The sequence below is a fragment of the Durotheca rogersii genome, assembly GCF_024521655.1.
Source record: "Durotheca rogersii strain YMJ 92031201 chromosome Unknown GGS23scaffold_3, whole genome shotgun sequence".
NCBI lineage: Eukaryota > Fungi > Ascomycota > Sordariomycetes > Xylariales > Xylariaceae > Durotheca > Durotheca rogersii.
Window position 1 is genome coordinate 596,867 of NW_026251234.1, and position 20,821 is coordinate 617,687.

At 56.2% G+C, this 20,821-nt stretch overlaps 6 protein-coding genes across 6 annotated transcripts; 3 read left to right on the plus strand and 3 right to left on the minus strand.

Moving 5' to 3' along the window:
* Positions 1 to 1,491: 1,491 nt before the first annotated feature.
* Positions 1,492 to 3,710, minus strand: GGS23DRAFT_277028 (NCS1 nucleoside transporter family protein-like protein). Its single transcript, XM_051512506.1, has 4 exons — positions 3,426 to 3,710; positions 3,260 to 3,337; positions 1,924 to 3,189; positions 1,492 to 1,857 (listed from the first exon to the last, which is right to left on the minus strand). Exons 1-4 carry the CDS (start codon positions 3,562 to 3,564, stop codon positions 1,652 to 1,654), a joined length of 1,689 nt encoding a protein of 562 aa, XP_051375277.1. The 5' UTR covers positions 3,565 to 3,710; the 3' UTR covers positions 1,492 to 1,651.
* Positions 3,711 to 5,297: 1,587 nt separating this feature from the next.
* On the plus strand, positions 5,298 to 8,921 carry GGS23DRAFT_277093 (DUF917-domain-containing protein). Its single transcript, XM_051512507.1, has 2 exons — positions 5,298 to 7,230; positions 7,292 to 8,921. The coding sequence occupies exons 1-2, from the start codon at positions 5,671 to 5,673 to the stop codon at positions 8,756 to 8,758; spliced, it is 3,027 nt and encodes a 1,008-aa protein (XP_051375278.1). The 5' UTR covers positions 5,298 to 5,670; the 3' UTR covers positions 8,759 to 8,921.
* Positions 8,922 to 10,071, minus strand: GGS23DRAFT_615089 (uncharacterized protein; the record flags this gene model as incomplete). Its single annotated transcript, XM_051520698.1, has 1 exon — positions 8,922 to 10,071. One exon carries the CDS (start codon positions 10,069 to 10,071, stop codon positions 9,085 to 9,087), a length of 987 nt encoding a protein of 328 aa, XP_051375279.1. The 3' UTR covers positions 8,922 to 9,084.
* A 6,556-nt stretch (positions 10,072 to 16,627) lies between these two features.
* On the minus strand, positions 16,628 to 17,616 carry GGS23DRAFT_277125 (ribosomal protein L5 domain-containing protein). Its single transcript, XM_051512508.1, has 3 exons — positions 17,438 to 17,616; positions 17,243 to 17,381; positions 16,628 to 17,177 (listed from the first exon to the last, which is right to left on the minus strand). Exons 1-3 carry the CDS (start codon positions 17,438 to 17,440, stop codon positions 16,801 to 16,803), a joined length of 519 nt encoding a protein of 172 aa, XP_051375280.1. The 5' UTR covers positions 17,441 to 17,616; the 3' UTR covers positions 16,628 to 16,800.
* A 280-nt stretch (positions 17,617 to 17,896) lies between these two features.
* On the plus strand, positions 17,897 to 19,306 carry GGS23DRAFT_277205 (Sm-like ribonucleoprotein). The gene is made up of 6 exons (XM_051512510.1): positions 17,897 to 18,003; positions 18,079 to 18,087; positions 18,169 to 18,240; positions 18,296 to 18,604; positions 18,656 to 18,743; positions 18,812 to 19,306. The coding sequence occupies exons 1-6, from the start codon at positions 17,980 to 17,982 to the stop codon at positions 18,940 to 18,942; spliced, it is 633 nt and encodes a 210-aa protein (XP_051375281.1). The 5' UTR covers positions 17,897 to 17,979; the 3' UTR covers positions 18,943 to 19,306.
* GGS23DRAFT_277170 (UPF0041-domain-containing protein) lies at positions 19,279 to 20,418 on the plus strand. Its single transcript, XM_051512509.1, has 3 exons — positions 19,279 to 19,687; positions 19,943 to 20,015; positions 20,147 to 20,418. The coding sequence occupies exons 1-3, from the start codon at positions 19,615 to 19,617 to the stop codon at positions 20,385 to 20,387; spliced, it is 387 nt and encodes a 128-aa protein (XP_051375282.1). The 5' UTR covers positions 19,279 to 19,614; the 3' UTR covers positions 20,388 to 20,418.
* Positions 20,419 to 20,821: the final 403 nt, after the last annotated feature.

Consider the following 20,821-nt stretch of genomic DNA (forward strand, 5'->3'; position numbering starts at 1 on the left):
CAACATTCTAATATGCGCATGCCTGATCCTGACACTGTCTCGATCCGAACACACCACCCAGGGGATAATGTAGCTGTGGTAATACAAGCAGGGGTGCTGCCAACATTTCACGCTCTATCCTTAGGTATGCTACTTCAGAATTCACGGGCGAAGAACATAATAGAGATGCTAGGCGCACCTCTTCCATAATCTTCACTTCCTCCGAGTCGATTACCCTCCGGGACCATTTCGTCCCAGCAAGGGGTCAATATCCCCAGAAAGGAGCCAAGGTCCTAGAAGCTAAAAGGAGTATCCAGACTACCAGACATCCTGGTTATGGGCAGTACACGTGTATAAAAGGCGCCCCGCGTGGTTTGTAGTATGCCGATATTAAAATGCTCACATAGGCAGGTATCCGTGATCGCATTAATATATCTAGTAAGCTAGCCTGCCTCTTCACGAGCCACCACTTCATGGACTGGGCACTTTAGTATATTGATTAAGGCTATCGGTACCGTGGCATTATCGCTAATTCCGGCGTATTTGGGGGTAAGATGCTGTGTAAATAGGCAGGAAGGCCATTCCACCGTCTTTCAACCGCGCGGGCCGATTTAAGACACTGTTTGACATAGGTGCCCGCAGGAAGAAACAGCACTCCGTTAACATGTCCTATACTGGTACCATAAAGCCAAAAGTATATCATTACTGTAGACCACGACCCGATAAGCCCAACGAGTCAAAGGAACATACCGAGCAACATTATCTTATAGCCGCCTCTTGTCTAATCTTACTTCCATGGTTCCCTTGCCAGATTGTGTCCCACCGAGCGATAGTGAAACACTCTTCCCCCGCTGCGTCATCGCGCTAACGACACATGGCACCCTGGACGCACTGAGGCCCTGTCATGTCAACGATCAGCTTCGACGGCTGTAACATAATTTGACCCGAGCAGAGGTGTTGTACCCGAAGAACCTCACATTGTGCACGCCCCACACGATTCTTGGTAGCTCACACGCGAAAGGTGGACAATCACGGAGTGCGCCGTAACACGTCAGGGAGGGCAGCCGAACCGCTTTATCTCGTGCCCACTCGTAGGGTATTCGGTTGGCGTCTAGACCAGATGAATGACGCAGCCGCCAGTTGGGAGAGGTTAAACCAATTGTGGTGTTAGCGAGAAGAGGCTGAGTGTCAAGATGGTCTGGTGCTTGGCCGATCCGGATTTTGGACGCTCATGGCGGACGAGACTTTGTGAGCTTCTAGAACCGCGAACCGTGAAAAGTGGAACTTCCGGTCGTAGCACCCTTCTCTTATGCCACTGAACAGATGACGCATGTCCTTCTTGGAAGAACGCATCGCCGCATGATCCCCACCAAGATCTGTGATATACGAATCTATACCAGTTTAATCATGCTATCTTATCGGGACTTCGCGCCCTCAACATGTAAGGGGAGCGAGAATGAGATCATCTTCGGAAAAAGAGCGTCATCTGCCACACAACATCAGGGTCTAGATCTGTGTTGAAAGTTCTACGTGGTCAGGTACGCCGAAGATGCCCACATGAGCGTCTAGACGACTATCAAATTATATCACTTAGGTGGTGAGTGGACTTGAGCTAATAACGGTCGGGGCTGTTGTATCGGCGTCATCTTCGTGAAACTCTCGGTCGCAGCCTCTACTCCTTCTCAAGTGTGTCCCGAGCCGTAGAAATTTCGCCGCTGTCATAGATATCCGTATGAAATTCCGCAGTAACGACGCCCAACCTCTCTGCCTCCTTCGCGGTGAAAGTACCGTACATATCGGCCTCGTCAAACTCTCCCATTCCTGCAACAGGGGAGATCTTGTTCAAGACGAAGAAGAGGCCTCCGCTAATAAAGAAGCCTATATGCCAATGTGGTGTCAGAGGAGACCCTAGGTTATATATTAACATTGGTTGTCTGCTCTTACCTATGAAGAAGGCCATGAAGTATAGCTGAAACAAGGCGCCCGGCGCATCGGCATCATTTCGTACAGTGACGACGAGACCACCGATGGTTGGTGCCCAGCCGCACAGCCACGCCACGATCGCTCGCCAGTTGACTCCCTTCCAGTACCAATAGGAGGAACGTGACCCGGAGTACAGGTGGCTAAGGCGGATTTTACGTCCGCGAAGGAGGTAAAAGTCGACCGCCATCATGCCAATCATGGGCGACAGGAATACCGAGAACGAACTGAGGACCTGGATAAAGGTGATCGCCCTGTTGACAAGCTGCCAAGGCTGGACGACCCATGCGGCGAGGAAAGTAATGATGGCACCTCTCCGTATGTTGATGTAGTGAGGCCACAGCCCAGCCAGATCGATGCCGCCGGCCACTGCATTCCCGCAGACGTTTTCAAACATGTTAGTCAGCCCAAAGCCGAAAGCGAGAAAGAACACGCCCGCCCGAGCTGCCGAAGAGCCGTTCCCGTTGTCCATCATGACCATGAGGAGGTCCGGCGGGTTCCAGTACACCTGGCCGTAGATCCTCTGGGCCGCGCTGGTGGTCACCAGGCCCAAGACGGACACGATGACGCCCGTGATCCAGCCAGATGTGATCGTTCCGATGATATAGGACCTCCGATTCTTCGCATAACGTGAGAAGTCGGACCCGTTGGTGATACCAGCGGTGACATTGCCAATCGTTTGATTGATCGTGGCCATCAAGACCCACGATATATTCCACCTGGAACCCTCGGGAAGGGCCACGCCGGTGCTCATCAGGGGGCCGACTCCACCCGCGGTTGCCAACGCCCAAATCATCATAGCAATCATACCGACGGCAGTATAGATGGACGTAAACAGGAAGGGGATCTTGAACTTCTCGGGGGGGATCCACAAGAGCGGCGTCGACAAGAGCCAGAAGATGATGAAGCCGACGAACTGATCGCCGGTGGCCGGGATGGTGTCAGGCAAGAAGTTGGGCATCCGGGCATACGACGGCCAGATAGCCGTCAGGCATACCGCAGCAAGCCGTCCTCCGTTCCAACACTGTATCGCATTCCAGATGAAGTTGAGTAGGATGCGCTGCAGGAGCGGGATGTAGCTTGCGCGCATCCCCCACGTGTATCGGTTCTGGACGGTGAAGCCGACGTGCCATTTCAGTCCGCACCAAGCGATTAGGGTCGCGAAGAAACAGATCAAGGCACGTCCGACGACGATGACGGCCATTGACTGCGGGACGGACAGGCCCTGAGCTGCATTCGACTCGTCAGAACCGGGCAACGACCGACGACGACTCGGGCACTTGCAGAATGAGGAGCTTACTCAAGAAACTATTTGGCGTCTGCCAATTGGCAATGTTCAACGAAGACAGCGTCCAGAAGCCGAAAAAGTGAAACCATCCTACTCGCTCCGTCAGCTAATGCGGAGTTATAATAGTAGTAGCAGCGCCACTATTATCACCACAGCCGTCATCGTGGCGCGGACCTACCCCATGTTCTTCGGCTCGGCGGTAAGGGGATGAGATCACGGTTGCTCCATCGGTCGGTCTGCTCGTGCTGAGATTCGTCGCCGTGCAGGCGAGTCTTCTGCTTGAGAGTCTCGAAGCGGTCCGTTAAACCGGTAGCCATGGCTTGGGCGCTTCAATCCGAGTTTGGCGTGGTGGGAACGGAGACCCGAGCTGTCTCGACTCAGCTTCGGACGCGGTCATGGCAGATAATACTTATACGACGGTGGCACAGACGGGCTCAGGCCACACAGCGGACGTAGTGGAGGTGTGTATGTATGCACATAAGACCACGACCGTGATTACGGCAGCGGCAACGACCCCCGAGCAGGAGACAAAGGCCTCGCTAGCCCGGCTAGGTTTGTCCTGTTCCGAAGGAAGGCGGCATTTGATAACGAATGGGATGACGACGCCACGATGCCGTCCCTCTCCTCACGAGAGGCGGCAGATCTGGCTAGGCCAGCCAAGACATGGACGCGTGCGATTGCAAGGGGCCCAGCAAGTTTCCCTGTAGGTATAACACCCCACGTCGGGGATAGGCACTGTCGTCCGGGGGTGTCGAGCGGTCGTGATAGGTTTTGTCTCGACTTCTTATCAATCTAGCTTGCCAAGCTCCCGAGACCTTGTCACTGTCCTCGGTCTCGACCCCGAATAGGCCTGATTGGCGACAGAAACGGCTCACGGGGATCTTAACCACGCAGGCGGCGACGAGGCGTCAGGAGAGCTGGAGGGAGTAGGATCCGACATCGCTTTTCCAGACGCTGCTAACGTGCGAAATGCCTTCGATTTACGTGACTTGCGGATGGCTCTCTACATGGGTTGCGCGTAAGCGTGCGCGTGCTCTGGGGAAAGAAGCATAGTACGTAGGTGAGCGGGAACCCTGGCCGGCATGGAGGGAGGGTAGTAAGGGCAGCGAGAGGTAATATATAGCAGTATAACTACCTGGTTAGGTGGGTAGGCACCTCCTGCTAAGGTAGCATCGTGCCACTCTTCATGGATGCATCTTGCGTATAATAGTCCACGACATGATGTGTGGAGGTGTGCGGCATGCCGTAGGTACCTAAGCCGCTTACCGTCTTGCTCGCCCGCGAATGTATCATTTGCCGATGCGATCCCGGCGCCGATTGCATTGCATTGCATGGGCATCGCTTTGGCCCAACAACCTAGTCGGCGGTAAGTTGCCTTACACACTCGGGTATACCTACATAGTACGTCAATACGGAAGCGATGAAGACCCTAGATTATGTACCTACCTACTTACACACTGAACACACCCACACCTCAAGACAAAGACAGGGAGGGGGAGGGAGAGGGACACACACACACACACACACACACACACACACAGAGAGAGAGAGAGAGAGAGAGGAATGATAATACCGCACCGGTAACTTCATCGACAGTACGCCCTGGTACCCGCGGTACCCGTTTCCGTTGTGCTGCTTACCTACCTCTACCTCCTAGCCTACCTCTACCTATCTAAGGTACCTCTTCCGCCTGCCTCTCCTCTAGGTACATAGCGATCGCCCACGCCATATCGATGGATATCAAGTATTTTTCTCAGTGTCGCTATACATGATTACCTACGTGAACCGGTTACCGTCGGGCGAAGGCAGGATCAGATAAGAGTCGGATCTGTCTGTCATATTGCATGCACCCCTTCGCTGTGTGTTGATAAGATATTAGAAGGGAAGACTAGGAGGGCTTGAACAATTTAGACTAGTTGCACCTGAAGCAAAAAAAAAGAAGCCTGAACACCAAGGTCGCGATAAGAGCACCGGAATTCCCGCAGCGACGGCGCGATAAACAGGTAAGTTGCTAAGCCAAGTGGGAATTTCTTCGGATCGTCATCCCGATAGATTGCTACCTGTTGGGTCTATCGTCTATCCCCTTCCTCTCCTCTCCTCCATCTCATCTCTCTCTCTCTCTCTCTCTGCTCCCGTCTCAGCCTGGGACTTCTGCTTTGGGTAAGGGGCCGAAGCCGAGGCCGAGGCCGGCTTCGGGGCGGAGGCGCGGGAGAGCAGGTAATATTTCTGGAAAAAGCGACGACAGCAGCAGCGGAAGCAGCAACTGATCAAAATGTTGTCGCATTACGTAGGCAAGTACTTCCTCGCGTCTGCGTCTGCCTCTGTTTCTGCCTCCCGCTTTCACGTTCCGCCTCCTGCGCGAAAACGAAGACACACCTCGCCGACGTGTTGAAGAGGGAGGAAATAGAAGAGAAAAAGAAAGCATGGCAGCCACCGTCGTGTCCAGGAGCCTGCGCATCGGCGTTGATGTCGGCGGCACCAACACCGACGGCGTCGTCCTCGACCCGACGCGCGCCCTCGAGCCGGACAGGGGCATCATCGCCTGGCACAAGGCCCCGACCACGACGAATCCGAGCCTCGGGATCAACGACGCCATCACCACCATGTTCAAGACCGCCAACATCCGCCCGGACCAGGTCGCCAGCGTCACCATCGGAACCACCCACTTCGTTAATGCCGTCATCGAGAGGGACGCTGCGCGCCTGTCCAAGGTCGCCGTGCTGCGGCTCTGCGGCCCCTTCTCTAAACATGTGCCGCCCTGCGTCGACTGGCCCGACGACATGCGCGAGCTCATCCTCGGCTACTACGCCCTCCTCAAGGGCGGCCTCGAGGTCGATGGCTTCCTCATCTCTGACATCGACGAGGACGAGATCAAGGCCCAGTGCGCCGTCATCCGGGAGAAGGGCATCAAGAGCGTCGTCGCCACTGGAATCTTCAGCCCCATCGACACCGTCGAGCTGCAGGAGGAGCGCGCAGCTGCCATCATCCGCGCCGAGATCCCCGGCGTCGACGTCGTGTGCTCCAAAGAAGTCGCCAATTTGGGTTTCCTGGAGCGCGAGAATGCCACTATCCTGAACGCGTCCATCCTCGCCTTCGCCCGCAAGACCATCCGCTCGTTCCAGGAGCCCATCAAGCGTCTCGGCCTAACCTGCCCCGTCTTCATCACCCAAAACGACGGCACCATTCTGTCTGGAGACATGGCCGCAAAGCTACCCATCCGGACCTTTTCGAGTGGCCCAACCAATAGCATGCGCGGCGCCGCCTTCCTCGTGCAGAGAGAGCTCGACGAGGCTATCATGGTCGTCGACATCGGGGGCACGACAACCGACGTCGGTCTTCTGCTCGCGAACGGCTTCCCGCGGCAGCAGGCCGCCTACAGCGATCTAGCAGGCGTACGAATGAATTTTTCGTGCCCGGACGTCAAATCTATCGGCCTCGGCGGCGGTTCGATCGTCCGGGACGGCGAGAACTTGACGATCGGCCCGGACAGTGTCGGCTACAAAATAACACAAGAAGCCAAGGTCTTCGGCGGCAAGGTCCTGACCGCCACCGACTGCGCGGTGCTAGCCGATAGCACGCTCGATATTGGGAACCGAGAGCTGGCGAATGGCTCTCTAGACGACAAAGGGATCGCAAAGTTCAGAGCCGCCGTCAAACATAAGATCGAAAAGATCATAGATACCATGAAAACCTCACCAGAAGACCTCCCGGTGCTCCTCGTAGGCGGCGGCGCCGTAATCGCACCGGATGAGCTGAAGGGTGCGAGCAAAGTGCTCAAGCCCAAGTGGTCGGGGGTCGCCAACGCCATCGGTGCCGCGATCGCGAGAGTCAGCGCTGTCGTCGACACGGTGCGCTCCACCGAGGCCAAGTCCACGAAGCAGATAATGGATGAGATTTGCAAGGATGCCATCGAACGGGTGGTGGCGGGTGGCGCATCGAGACCAACCGCTCGGGTCGTGGAAATGGACTCAATACCGTTGCCAGTAAGTAGCTAACCCCCCTCCCCGCCCTTCGACGCGGATGTCTGCTGATGATACTACCAAGTACATCGCCAACAAATCTCGCTTCACCGTGCGAGCGGCCGGTGACTTCGACTACTCGCGCACAGATCTCTCGACGTTGCACTTCAAGGAGACGCCAGAGGAGGAGACAAAGGTTGAGATGGGCGAGTACGAGAAGAAGGGGGAAGCTGCGCAGGAGAAGAAGGTGCGGCCGGAGTCTAAGCAGGAGATCGATATCGACGGCTACCGGCCAACGGTGAAGAACCGCGTCTGGTATATCAACGAGACTGATCTCAGCTGGATCACGATCGGGTGTTACATCCTCGGCACCGGCGGCGGCGGTAGCCCGTACTCGGCGATGATACGGCTACGCGGGATGCTGCGGCGCGGCGACGTCGTACGGGTTGTGAGTCCAGACGATTTGCCGGACGACGCGGCCGTCGGCACGGGTGGGCACGCGGGCTCGCCGACCGTCGGCATCGAGAAGTTCGGCGGCGACGAGATGACCCAGGCGCAGGAGGAGCTCGCGAAGATCTCCGGCCACCGCCCGACGCACATCATCTCGGTCGAGATCGGCGGTGGCAACGGCCTCCAGAGTATGATCATCGGCGCCAGCACCAACATGGATCTGCCTGCCGTCGACGGCGACTGGATGGGCCGCGCGTACCCGACCAAGTGGCAGACGACGCCCGTCGTCTTCAACGAGCGCCCCCTCATCTGGTCGCCCGTCGCCATGACAGACGGTAATGGCGCTGTTGTCGTCATACCCACCGCCACCTCGGACCTCCAGGTCGAGCGCATCCTCCGCGCCGCCCTAAGCCAGATGGGCTCCGGCGTCGGCTTCGCCGACCCGCCGGTCACCGGCGCCGAGTGCCGCCGCTGGGCCGTCGAGCACACCATCTCACAGTCGTGGCGCATCGGGCGGGCCGTCGCCAGGGCGCGGCGCTCGAATCGCGTCGACGCCGTCGCCGAGACGATCCTCGCTGAGTGCGGCGGGCCCGAGGCCGGGAGCGTGCTGTGGAAGGGCAAGATTGTCGGCGTCGAGCGGACGCTGAAGATGGGCCACGTCTACGGCGAGTGCATCATCGAGGGGGCGGACGTAGTCGACGACGACGCGGTGCCGGCCGCCGCAAAAGCACCGTCGCAGCCGCAGTTCCGCGGCACGATCAAGATCCCCTTCAAAAACGAGAACATCGCGGCGATCCGGATCACGCGGACGCCGGGGCCCGACGGCGAGACGGTCGAGACGGAGGACGAGGTGCTCGGCCTCGTTCCGGACCTGATCACGGTCATCGACGCGCAGAACGGCGAGGCGATCGGCACGCCCGAGTACCGGTACGGCCTGCTGGTCATCGTGCTCGGCATCACGGCGAGCGAGCGCTGGACGTCGCCGCGCGGCATCGAGCTCGGCGGTCCTGCCGGCTTCGGCATGGACCACTTGACGTACAAGCCGTTGGGCAAGTTCGTCAAGCCGCGGAGCGTCATCGATGAGTTCGACGTGAGCGAGTGAATAAGAGGCCCTGTCCGCGTGCGGGTAGGGCATGTGCGTGTGCATATTGAGCGTCGCTCGCGGAGTAGATTTTGCGAGCGAAGCAAGGAAACGAGGGAGGGCTAGGCGGAATATACAACCGTGCGCACGCATGTCGACGTAGGGTTAGATACTATATACCCAGGGTTGGCGCTGCGAAAATCAGAGCATAGTATCGGGAGGTGAAAGAAGCAATAGTAGCGTCGGGTCCAGCAAATATTCTAGCAATCTACCAATTGGGTATGTAGCAACAACGTATCGCCAGTCCGTTCCCCTGTCTTGCACCATCCCAACCGGCCGTCATTCCCCTACACCGCACCACCCCCTCCTCCGCCCCCTCCTCCATCCCCTCCGCCAGAGCCTCCGCCATCACCGCCGCCTCCACCGTCTCCACCGCCCCCATCGCCGTGGTGGAACAGGCCGCCGAGCTCGGCGATCTTCCCCAGGGTCTTGGAGACCTTGGCCCAGTCCTTCTTCGCGTCGGGGCCGCGGCTCACGACGCGGGTGGCGCCGTCGAGCGTGGCGACGGCGGAGACGAAGAGCTCGTCGAGGCGGGCGCGGGCGGCGGCGCCGGGCGGGAGCAGCGACGGGTCGTAGAGCTCGAGGCGGCCGAAGGCGCCGCCGCCGTGGCCGCGGCGCGCCGACTCGACGGCGGCGCGGTCGGCGGCCCAGTCGGTGGTCAGCGCGGCGGCGGGCGCGCAGGCGGTGGGATTCCGCCCGCCGGCGAGGTCGGCGGCGCGGTAGGCGTGCCACCGGCCGTGCCGCGCGTCGGCGCCCGCGAGCCGCCACGCCCACTGCCCCGCGCCGCCCGCGGCGCCGCCGACCTCCCAGTAGTCGAGCGTGTCGCTGACCCACTGGTGGTAGCGCAGGGACCCGACAGCCGCGCCCGACGGCGCGTGCGTGACGACGAAGTCCGGCTTCGACGACAGCGCGGACCGCTCCGTCGCCACGCACAGGTACAGCGGCTGCCCGTGCAGCGAGAGCGAGAGCGTCGTGCCGCCGTTCTCGCGCCTCAGGGGGAGCACGGGGTGCTGCGGCGGCGGCGGCGGCGGTCCTTGGTACGGCTGGTACGGCTGCTGCCGCGGCGGCGGGGTTAAGTGTCCGCCGTAGCTCCCCTGGGCGGGAGCCGGGTAGCCGTAGGCCGGCTGATAAGGCTGGTACCGGAGAGCGGGCTGCGGCGCGTAGTTACCGTAGTACGGAGAAACGGGCCGCTGAGCAGGAGGGTGGCCGTGCAGCTGCGGCTGCCCGTAGCCGGGCTGCCAGGAATGCGGCCGCCCGTGCTGGGAATTCTGCATCGTCAGGTGTGGTCTCGCGTTTTGGTTTTCGTTTTCGTTGCTCGATGCGCGGTGGAGAGAAGGGCACCGTTGAGTTCGGGCATACGACCACGCTGCGACGCTGGGGCGGGTATCATTTGCCCACCTATATATACCTATATGCATCCGTACTAACCTACTGACATCATGGGAAGAGCCGGCCTGCATGGGAAGAAGCCCTTATCGCCCATCCCCCGGCAATACAAATTTAGACTCGGGATAGGCTGATAAATCACGGCAGCGGAAAGGCCGCCCGTAATCCCAAGCAACGAGCTGTCTCTCTCTCTCCTCGCTGTCGCGTGCGGCTGAGGAGTGGCAATGCCACTCTGGCACAGCCAAGCCGGCGGCGGCGATCGGTCTGACGGTAAGACGAGGAAATACGGCGTATCGCGTATCCAATCCCGGGACGGGTAGGCGCTGGGTGTTACCGACCCCATGTCCGTCCCCGCCACCCCCGGATGGCGCATACTCACCTAAGGAATCTCGCCTGCATAGAAGTGAATGCGTGAAGTCTTGGTAAGGGGTGTGGGTGTCGTCGATGGGTGATGGGGAAAGGTTCCGGGGCGACAAGGATTAGCCGTAAATAAATGCATACCTAATAGGTAACTGAAAAGGGGGTGAGGAATGGCTTTGATGTGGCTTTGCTGTGGCTTTGCGCGGCCCGGTCAGGTGATCCGATATTTGGTTACGCACATGTGCATATAGTTATGTAGGTACATACGTGTATACTATGCATACATTATGCATGCACTATCCCGCCATCCCTAGCCCGGCCCAGTCGACACATCTCCCTCTCATCCCCCTCTCATCCATGACCCCCTAAACACGCTCTCCCTGCCAATAGGTAGGTATCTTGAGACTGGAAGAGGCACCCGATGGTCCCGGCCAATCGCCGCCGTGCCCCGCGCCCAACCCCCGACGTTGGCGGCAGCCGAACACTAGACGAAACGCGAGCCTCCGCCCGACTGCGGGCGGGAGGCCCGATGCCACAGACTCTCACCCTGTAGCGGCCAAGCCCAGCTCGGCCTCTCGCTCCTCGAGGCCGCCGCGCTGTCCTGCGCCTTGCGCTTCGAGGACGCGGAGACGTGCCGCGCGGACAACCTCCGCGGCCGCCAAGAAGCGGAGGAGACCGGGCTCGCTCGGAGACAGCCCGCGGGAAGTCTCCGAAGACGACGCCTTCCTCTCCGTCGCTCTCACCACTCTCGCCCTCCTCGGCTTCTTCCTCGGCCCCCCCTCTTCCCCGCTGGCGTTGTCGCCGTCGCACGCCTCCTCCCCCGCCCCTTGCACGTCCCCGCGGTCGCCTTCGCCGCCCCCTTCGGCCAGCTCGGCGGCGCTCCCTCCTCCCTTTCGCCCTCGGCGCCCTCGCTGACGCCCTCGGCATCCGCGTCTTCCAAGCCGTCGTATTCGCCCAGCTCCTCGCCACCCTCCTCCATCTGGCGCGCCTCTCCGACCTTGCCGCGGCCACCACCAGTGCCGCATCGCGTCCGAGCTCGCGAAGATGAAAAGGACTCCGCAGGGTGAGTTGTGTAACCGCACATTTTCCTGTGACGGCATGAGCAGGTATATAGAGAGGATTCACAAGTTACCTGTTTATTAAGGCTACTTTGCGCGTCTCTACCCATTAGCTACTGGTTCGAACTCCGGGGTAAATAAGTTCCAATATGCTAATAATACCAATCGACCTCATCATGTCAACAAGTACACGGCAAAATTCGTATCGATTAACACATCAGCAAGTTCATGCTCTCTCACAAGTTTGCAGTGCGCCTCGTAACAGCATTAGCAAACACATACCCCTTCTCCATTTCAAATAACATCCCGAACAAAAAGCCTAGGTTTTTTTTACTCAGTCCGCACTCATCTCGTCCCTAGCCTTGCGCAGAGCACTCTTCATTTTTGTCAACTGTCGCTGCCACTCCACATATGCTTCATTGCGACGCTTCGACAAACACATATTGCGGACCTCTTGTGTTTCATCAGACAAGTCGCCATACAATTTGGAAAGTTCCAGGCACTTCTTCTCCACCGCAGTCGATAAACTGAGCAGTTCCCGTGCATGATACCCTGCTAGTTTCCCCGATATTTTTGTCCCGTCGCGTTTATACTCGTGTACAGTCGCGAAAATGCTTTCTTCTCTACTTCTTAGGTGTTCAAGAAGTCCCTGTACTTCTTATTAGGAGGCCATTGCAGAATGAGCATTGATTGGTAATAAGTACTCACCGTAGATATCCGGTGAAGGGTATCTACTATTCCGCAAGATGCCTCACCAACTGCGTTCTTCCATTTTTCTTCATTACTAAGCTTGGCAGCCTGTTGATGTGAGTGGAAGACGTAATTCTTATTACGTCTTTCTCCGTAGGCCACGGGCCGTTCTGGTTTAGGAGATATAGGCTCTACGTCGTTTGTGAACTCAGTTTCGGTCTTTGGTTCTAAGAACCGCGGTCTATTTTCCTGTCGATCGACATGCCCTGCATCCCGCCTATCTTGACCAATGCCTGGGACATGTTCTCTCTGCTTCTCTCCTCGAAGGTCCCTGGGAGCAACATTTACCGATTCTAAATGAGACCGAGGAGCCCGAGAAGTAGACTCTTTTTGATTCATGATACGTTGTCGATGCTTCAAAGATGAGATCAAAGTTTCTTCTCCCGAGGACGTGCCAAATGTAAGTCGGTGGCTACCCGGCACTTCTGGGGCCATGCCCCTCTCCATATGTCGACGTACATTGGCCATCTGTACCGCATCGTTCTCTTTCAACGATCGTGACATGGATCTTGGTGGTACCGGTGAACGCCAGAATATGTTCGGGTGACATAAATACTCTTCTTTCTCTGGTTTACTCGAGTTTCCTTCGTCAACTGTAGGTTGCTGCAGTTGCTGGGGCAGGTTCTGTTCGTGGATGGCTGAGACATTTGCGATTGCCCCTTTCTTCGACAGCTTTACTGGGCTGCCAAACTCATCAACCACCAGACGAGTGTGATTGTGCATGGGCGTAACAGGGTCACACTGCAATCGGCATTCCTGTTTCCGAAGCGCATTTTTATGTCCCCTTTCTAACATGGGAACCTTAGCTGACCCGTCAGCATGCATGTCAACGTTGCCAGCGTCCCATTGTGCGTCTTTATTACCATGGACCTCCCTCTCCCTAGGGCCAATGTGACCTAACGAAGACTGCTCGCTTTGCTTGGACAACACGGGCAACCCCTCAGTCTTTTCTTCGTCAAAGTCAACTCTTCCTCCAATGACGTTCTGGATACTGGGCAACTGATTTTTGGCCCTGGGCTGATATTTCAAGGGGGCCTCTTCCTCTGAATAACCTTCCGATAAACTAGTTTGATGTTTATGGACCCTCTTAGCCTCCTTTGATTCAGGAGCAGCCCCATGGATAGTTGGGGATTCTGCCATTGTTTGTCTTATGATAGGCTTGGAGGTTCTCATACCAGACGATGAGTCCCAGAGCTGGTTGACGGAGTCATTCTGGGTATTAGCCCCTGGGAGTCTTGGAAGCAAAGGGTCCTGTGTAGGCCTTGGAGACCCATCTTTCGCCCGAGCTGCATGATGTGAAACCGTCGTCTTTATTACCTCAGATACAGGGCCATCAGTCTTCGCCCGAGGAGATATCTGTTTTCTCGCTCGCCCATTCTCTTTGCGAACATAACCGGAAACATCTATTCCTTTGGGTTCATTATCGCCAGAGAATTCGACTCTCTTGTGCTCTCGCATTCTGGGTGCCGCTAACTTGGGCTTTTTTTCTCGCTGAGTAGCTCTGCTCTTCGGTTCGTGCTCACTAGAAAGTTTGTTGTCAAGTTCCATCTCCGAGGAAATTATTTCACTGATAGTCTGCGTCTCGGTCTGGCCCCTCTCCTTGGTATTCTGTGGGTGTTGTGCTAGGCATTGCCTTTTCTCCGAATCGGGGCCTACCAATGCCTTTGAGGGGGAAGCATCATGAAGGGCAGCGCCCTTATCACCTCGATTCTTCTTCTGCATACCTTGCTCCCGCCCTTCAAGTACATCACTTGGCAAATCCAAGACCTCGCTATCGCCATTCGCCGAGATAGGAGGATGAATGAGACTTTGGCCATCCAAGCTCTGTACGCCCTTTGCCTTCTTGTCGAGGCTAGACCGAGTTCCATTGTCTTTTCCACCGATTTTCTCCGCATAAGGAGAGGGGCCATCCCCCGGCTCATTGTAAAATGACTTTTTCGGAAGTCTCGCGTTCGGTTTCCGCTTTCCTTGTTTCTGGAAGCGAAGAGTCTGCGAATCTGGAATTTCGTCTTCAATATTCCTAGACTCATTTGTTCCCTGATTCCGGCCACCATGCGATAACTGGGCAGGCGTCGTTTTAGAACTAGGGAGAACCTGGCCATTCGATGCTTGTGCATTACCCAAAGTGTGAGCAGCCTGGCCAGGACGTTTCGATGTCCCCTTGGATGTTGCCTTCCCTTTCTCTAGATAACCTTTCGAAATAATATGATGCCCAGACTTGTCGCCAGATGCTGCTGTGCTTTGCGCAGTGGCCGTGAGCGTGGCTTGCGTACTCTTGGTATTCTTGCCGGGCACCTTCTTATTAGACCCTTTTCTCTTCCCCTTCCGTCGACCTGTTTCTCCTCCGTCCGAACCCTTCGTATCCCGCCGATCACATCCCGACGTCACAGTGTTAACATCGTACGGGTCTAGCTCTACGGCACCAGTGACCTCAGTGCCTGGAATGATGCTCTCGGAATCTGACTCGGGAGGCTTTAAGATTTCTGCTTCCTCCGTGTCCAAGGCGACAACATAATCATCAATATCGGACGTGAGAGATGTTGTCGAGTTGGGTCTTCGTTTGGAAGTAGCTTGGTGTGGTAGGTGATTTCCCCTTTGACATGGAGATGCTTGGAGAGGGGTTTCTGAAATCGCTATATGCTCCAGATTAGAATTCTGGCCATGTAGGGGCATCGACTCGGTCTCAGCTTCCGCGGGATCAGAAGGGAGTGTGTCATTTTGTAGATTGGTGTACTCTGTCGTTTGGCGTTGGCTTGCGTGACTGCGTTGACGCTGAGAGTCTCGTGTGCACTGAGCTCGCCTACACGGTGGTGATGACCGCTCGTCCGGGTTTGAACTCGTAGATGCAATAGGGTCATGCGCAAGCTCTGAGGCAGGATTGCTTTGAGAAATCTCCCAACGATCGGTAGATGTACGTCTCCACTCGCACGACATATTTACTAGCTTCGCCATTGGTAAAATTAGCTCATAAACTAACACAGATGTGTGGGAAGAGCTATGGGAACCAAGTCTATAGACATTTTGGCGGTTTCTCTCATGCTAGAGGTTATTTTAGAGGAGGATGGCCTACTGACTAGTGTCTATATCCGAACCACGGTTTCCCACATACCACCAACTAAGCACGCAGTCGCATATCAGATATGTATTGAGGGGTTTGCTTGAAACGAAGGAGCCTCTGTACTTGCTAGCGGACCTCGATGAACACGGTCGATAACCTCGGAGAGTACGAGAGACCGGCTGAATATTTGACGGGTACGTTGAAAGCACAACTGTTGGAGTAGATAACACTCTTTCCTGAGTATTAGAACTAACTGCGACAACTGCCTAGCCAGTATGCCGGCGGTGAGATGGCCCAGGCGGCGAGTGAAGAGATGAAAATGGTATTTCAAAGGCGGAGCACCCATCAAGGGATTCAGGGTCAAATGGGTATACGTGTAGCCTTAAATTCAACCGGGTAGGGGGTAGGGGGATATTACAGATGCTTCTTTATAATTTCGAGGTGCCGAGTATGGGCATAGAGACGATGCTGGGAAAATGAAGGAAAGTGAAAATTCCAAGGGGCGACGAGCAGTCTAAGAAGTGGTCTCCTGCTCATTTGTTCAACTATAGGAGGTACGACCCCCTACGACTAGGTATGTTTTCTAATACCTGCCCAATTCTCTAAAGGCCACGGGTCGCGCTTTCCATCTCGACGCGCTCGACCCTTCGCTCACCAGGAAGGCACAGACAACCCGTCTTTAATGTAGGCACAGGAGCTACGCGGCCTAGCAGAGGTATCTTGCAGTACCTGCCATGCCCATATGTCACCCAAGTTAATCCCCTAGGTACCTAGGTAGACATCACCACTGTACATATCCATACCTCCTCCTTGTCCGGGACACACGTATGAATAAGTGTTGTACAGATGTGCATACTTTAGCTATCGACCCCCATATTAGGGGGAGTGGTTACGTACCTCGCGGGTTGCGACAAGGACCTGAGACGATGTGAGAACTTCCAAAGCTCTTCGTAGCCAAGACTGGCACGTATATATAGGGGTGGAAAGCTGACGTGTAGGGGGGTGGCGACGGTGTGAGATGGCTGGTCAATGAAGCATCATCCATCGTAAACTCGACCTCGTGCGCAGGCCCGTGGCTTGCATACTATTCTCTATATTCATTAACAAGCACTAGGGTAATGGTCTTAGAAGGGCTGGAGTTGGCTGCACCGAGAGGTCGACTGCCGTCACCATATAATCCATCGGGGCGTGGGAAAGCCGGCAAGGTGCCGGTCGGTCTCTGAGGCCGTAGCTGACTTGATTCAAGTCATGCCAGAATGACGAAGCAACTCGCCAGAATTCACTAGGTACAAATCCATGAATCTTTTTGTTCCAGATTCCCCCGAATCAATGCATCCAGCCAACAACGCCATGTAGTTCCCTCCCGTGTCGCCCAAGGTCTCGGAAAGGATTTACCGGACGATGCCGTCGAACCGCTGCTTGAACCACTTCACGGTCTCGTCGCGGTTGATGCGGTGGCCGGAGCCAATGCGGCTCTTGCATCGTCGTCGGCGGGTGACTCGCTCGCCAGGGCGCGTCATGCAGCAGTAGAAGTCCATGCCGTAGATGCCGATGGCCGGGTCGTACTTGATACCCAGATCGATATGTTCGCTAATACCGAAGCCGAAGTTGCCGGTCTCGCTGAAGTTGCGCTTGCGCAGTTCGTATTCCTTTACCTTGAGGCCACGCTCCAGGATTTCCTCGGCCTTGGGCCCACGGACAGTGACATGGACGGCGATCTTTTCGTTACGTCGGATGCCGAAGGTTCGGACGGTGTAGCGAGCCTTGCCTGCGAGTTTCCCGTGGTTAGGGGAGATCGGATGTCACCCTGTCTATAGAGAGGGCTCGACGTACTGTAGACAGGAGTCTGACCGCTCAGCTGCTCCAAGACCTTCGCAGCACGCGTCAATCTATCGCCAGATTCACCGACCGAGATGTTGAGAACGAGCTTCTGGATGCGGAGCTCCCGCATGGGGTTTTGGGCCTTTTCCGACTGTTGAGAGTAATTAGCAGCGGAAAGTCCAGCTGGTCTACTCAAAATCGACATACCATTGTGGCTACGAGGGGGGGATGTTAGTACTAATCGTGGTTGTAGGCTTGAACGAGGGTTATCATTCGGCTCCAATTTTGGCGAGAGTGAAGCTCAAAAAGAAGACTCCTCCGAAATTTCACAGTCCGCGGTGGTAAAAGGGTTCCTGCCCTACACCTGTCTGTGGGCGCCTGTGGGGTGTCGGCCTGTGGCTGATGCTAAGTGTGGCTGACTTGGACACGTGCTTTGGTGGGGTCCGAGTTTCGAGAATCAGGGCATTTAAGGTCCCCCCATTCTGGACTAGTGCAGCTTGAGTACATCAGCCTATCATTGCACCAATTCTGTGGAGCTTGCACGTTGCCTCCAAGGCTACCTCGTTCAATTTTCGTTGGCTGAGCTCCCTATCCAGATCTTCCCTATCAAAGCCTGGTTCTCGAGTTCACACGCGCGCCTATACGCCTCGACAGGCACCATATCTCAAGTGCCCAAAGACACGTCGATTTCAAGCAGAGCACAATTCCCGAAACCATTCGAGCTCCATTGGAGCTGGTTCATCGCCAAGATGGCGAACAAACAAGGCAAAATGGTGAGCCGCCTCCCCCTTCACCGATTCATAGCTTCGACATTGACATCACAGGCTGACAAAATTTGGTTGCTCTAGGCCGGTTACGTATGTATACCCCCGTGATCGCGTGCCTACACGGAGCACATTTGCCATAGGTGACCCGTTCGCATCTACTAACACTGCTAGATCAACTACCGGATGAGGGTCACGTTGGTGGATGGCCGCCAGATGGTAGGGCAGATGCTTGCTTTCGACAAGGTTGGCTCTTTTGTATCCACACATGCTTTGAATGCATTTGCTGATAATGCTACAGCACATGAACCTCGTGCTGGCCGATACCGAAGAATTCCGACGCGTCAAACGAAAACAAGCGAAGCCCTCCGCCCCCGGCGCATCTAGTTCGGGTGCAACTCAGACGGTCGAGACGGAGGAGAAGCGTACGCTGGGATTGACAATCTTACGTGGCGCGCATATCGTATCGCTATCCGTCGAATCTGCACCACCGGCCGACCCCAGTACGCGTCTTGGGAAGAGTACGCCTGGTGGCTTACAGAGTGGCCTCGCCGCAGGGTCGGGCGTTGCTCGCCCTGCTGGACGTGGAGCGGCTCCAACGGCTCTTGCGGTAAGCAGATGTGTCGGAACGAAGGGAATCAAGCACTAACATGTTCATTAGGGCCCGGCCGCTGGCGTGGGAGGTGGTGTTCCCCCTCCTTTCCCTCAATTTGGCGGGGCACCTGGGTTTGGGCCTGGCAGAGGGGGTCGTAAGTAATTCTTAGAATCTTGCCTCCTCTTTCGTGAACGTCTGGGATTGTGTGCTAACTCGGCCCAGCCCCAGCCCCTGGGTTTCCTCCAGGCGGGTTTCCACCGCCGGGCTTCCCTCAGAACGCCCAGTTCCCACCCCCGGGTTTCAATCCCGGTGGTGGCCCTCCCCCAGGATTCAACCCTCCCCCTCGAAGATAATTTTCGTATGAAGGCCAGTTGGCTGTTGCAGGAACAGACGTCCTACCGAAAAACGGCTATAGATACCATTGGCGTTCAGGGATGCTAGCCGGACCACAGAGAGCACCGAAAAGGGAAGAAGATTGTATTTTGTATCTGTCATAAACCAGAAAGGTTGCAAGAGCACAGCGCCGCAAGAGCCCCGGAGCCGTTGCAAGGGTCGCAGCCGTTCAGTCACAACCGTAGTAATTGCCGCCCCCAAAGCACCAACAATGTTGAGAATGTCGTGTCATATTGAGACCAGTTTACACATGTGTCGCATCCTGCATCGTAGAGTGATATCGCTGAGAGGTACCTAGTAATAGCATTGTCTACCTCCTACCTGACTCCCTGCGGCGGTATCTGCCGGGTAACTCCCTGACGGAAAGCGCTTGCTTGGGTACCCACGGGTACCTTACGTACCCAACATACAGGCCTGCGAATTCCGAGAAAGGGAGAAGGAAAAGCGGGCCCCAGCTGACAACGGCTGGGCGATAGTTGGTTCGATAAGATCCGTCACAAACAGGGAGTATACTCCGGTCCGGACACCCGCCCTTTTCTTCCCCAGTGCGCGACTTCGACGAACTTTCCATCAACACCACGTATCCCCCGCCCTCTCTACGATTCGTTGCGGAATCCTGGCGGTCGCGCGAGATGGCTGCCTTCGTCAAAGCAATTAACGCTAAGATTCGGTCGAATCCGACCGTGAGCTACTTCTGCTCGACACGTACGTGACCTCTCTCCCCCTCTGTGTCGGGTGTCCGGACTTTACTCCTGTAATATCCGGTGTTGGTTCACGATGGGATCAACCGGCTGCTATCAGCCTGGCTAGGCTGTGCCAGGCGAAGCATGAAGTCGTGTTGGCCCGCTGGCGGATGTGTCCCGTCCCCAATAACCGGCGCCCCTTAGGGTGCTCCAGTGTGTACTCGATGCGTGGTTACCACGGCGGATAAGAATCGGTGCTAACGACATTGGCTCGCAGACTTCTGGGGACCAGCGTCGAACTTTGGTATTCCAGTTGCCGCCGTCATGGACGCGCAGAAGTCGCCTGAACTGTATGTTACCAACTTGTCCACCCTGTCGCATCTTGTCAGCGGCGGCGCACTGGGAAGGCTTAGACCTACGAGGCATCCCCTTGCATCTTGCTGTCGTAAGCATGCCCCAAAGCTGACCGGACATCTCACAGAATTTCCGGCCAAATGACCCTCGCCCTTACCATCTACTCGGCGACATTCATGCGATACGCCCTCGCCGTGACACCCAAAAACTACCTCCTCTTCCTCTGCCACTTTGTCAACGAGGGCTCGCAGTTGACGCAAGGTTACCGATACCTGGATTGGTACCATTGGGGCGGCAAGGAGAAGGCGGAGGCTAAGGCAAGCGCTGCTCTCCCGAACAACCAGATTAAAGAGGCCTCCTCGAAATGAATGGCTTCGTAGCATCGGCGTGTTTTTAGGCGACTATATTTCTCGTACAACCTATTACCGGTCATATCGCATATTCGATTAGAGGAATAGCAGGTATACGTATAGAGCGGCCTTGAGTCTCTCGGCGCGTGGGTTGAAGGCGGTGTTGGATGGGGTTAGGTTTACACGAAGTGCGATGGTATTGTACGGCTACTGCATCGAGATGGGCCGAAATTACTTGTGCGAGAGCCGGCTGAATCGTCATTTTTAACTGGGGGTTTTAACACATGCTTGCGCCCGACAAGCAATAAACCGCATGAGTCAGTGAGCCGGCTTCGCGTATTGAACCTGTGGATGCTCCCCGATATGCCCTCTCAGGCGATGTCTTCAGTTTGGCGATTTGTTGATCTGTAAGAGTCGTCGACACCAAGCCACCTATCTTCGAATTATAACGA

Excerpts from the sequence above, each read along its gene's own strand:
- GGS23DRAFT_277028 (XM_051512506.1), bottom strand. The coding sequence starts at position 3,564 with ATGGCTACCGGTTTAACGGACCGCTTCGAGACTCTCAAGCAGAAGACT. Across the intron at positions 3,338-3,425 it reads GCCGAGCCGAAGAACATGGG|GATGGTTTCACTTTTTCGGC; the intron begins GTAGGTCCGCGC and ends CGGAGCGAGTAG. Across the intron at positions 3,190-3,259 it reads GACGCCAAATAGTTTCTTGA|CTCAGGGCCTGTCCGTCCCG; the intron begins GTAAGCTCCTCA and ends AGTCGAATGCAG.
- GGS23DRAFT_277093 (XM_051512507.1), top strand. The coding sequence starts at position 5,671 with ATGGCAGCCACCGTCGTGTCCAGGAGCCTGCGCATCGGCGTTGATGTC. Across the intron at positions 7,231-7,291 it reads TGGACTCAATACCGTTGCCA|TACATCGCCAACAAATCTCG; the intron begins GTAAGTAGCTAA and ends GATACTACCAAG.
- GGS23DRAFT_277125 (XM_051512508.1), bottom strand. Across the intron at positions 17,178-17,242 it reads CGGTCAGACTCCTGTCTACA|GCAAGGCTCGCTACACCGTC; the intron begins GTACGTCGAGCC and ends GGAAACTCGCAG.
- GGS23DRAFT_277205 (XM_051512510.1), top strand. The coding sequence starts at position 17,980 with ATGGCGAACAAACAAGGCAAAATG. Across the intron at positions 18,241-18,295 it reads AGATGCTTGCTTTCGACAAG|CACATGAACCTCGTGCTGGC; the intron begins GTTGGCTCTTTT and ends ATAATGCTACAG. Across the intron at positions 18,605-18,655 it reads CGGCTCCAACGGCTCTTGCG|GGCCCGGCCGCTGGCGTGGG; the intron begins GTAAGCAGATGT and ends CATGTTCATTAG.
- GGS23DRAFT_277170 (XM_051512509.1), top strand. The coding sequence starts at position 19,615 with ATGGCTGCCTTCGTCAAAGCAATTAACGCTAAGATTCGGTCGAATCCG. Across the intron at positions 19,688-19,942 it reads GAGCTACTTCTGCTCGACAC|ACTTCTGGGGACCAGCGTCG; the intron begins GTACGTGACCTC and ends ATTGGCTCGCAG. Across the intron at positions 20,016-20,146 it reads GCGCAGAAGTCGCCTGAACT|AATTTCCGGCCAAATGACCC; the intron begins GTATGTTACCAA and ends GACATCTCACAG.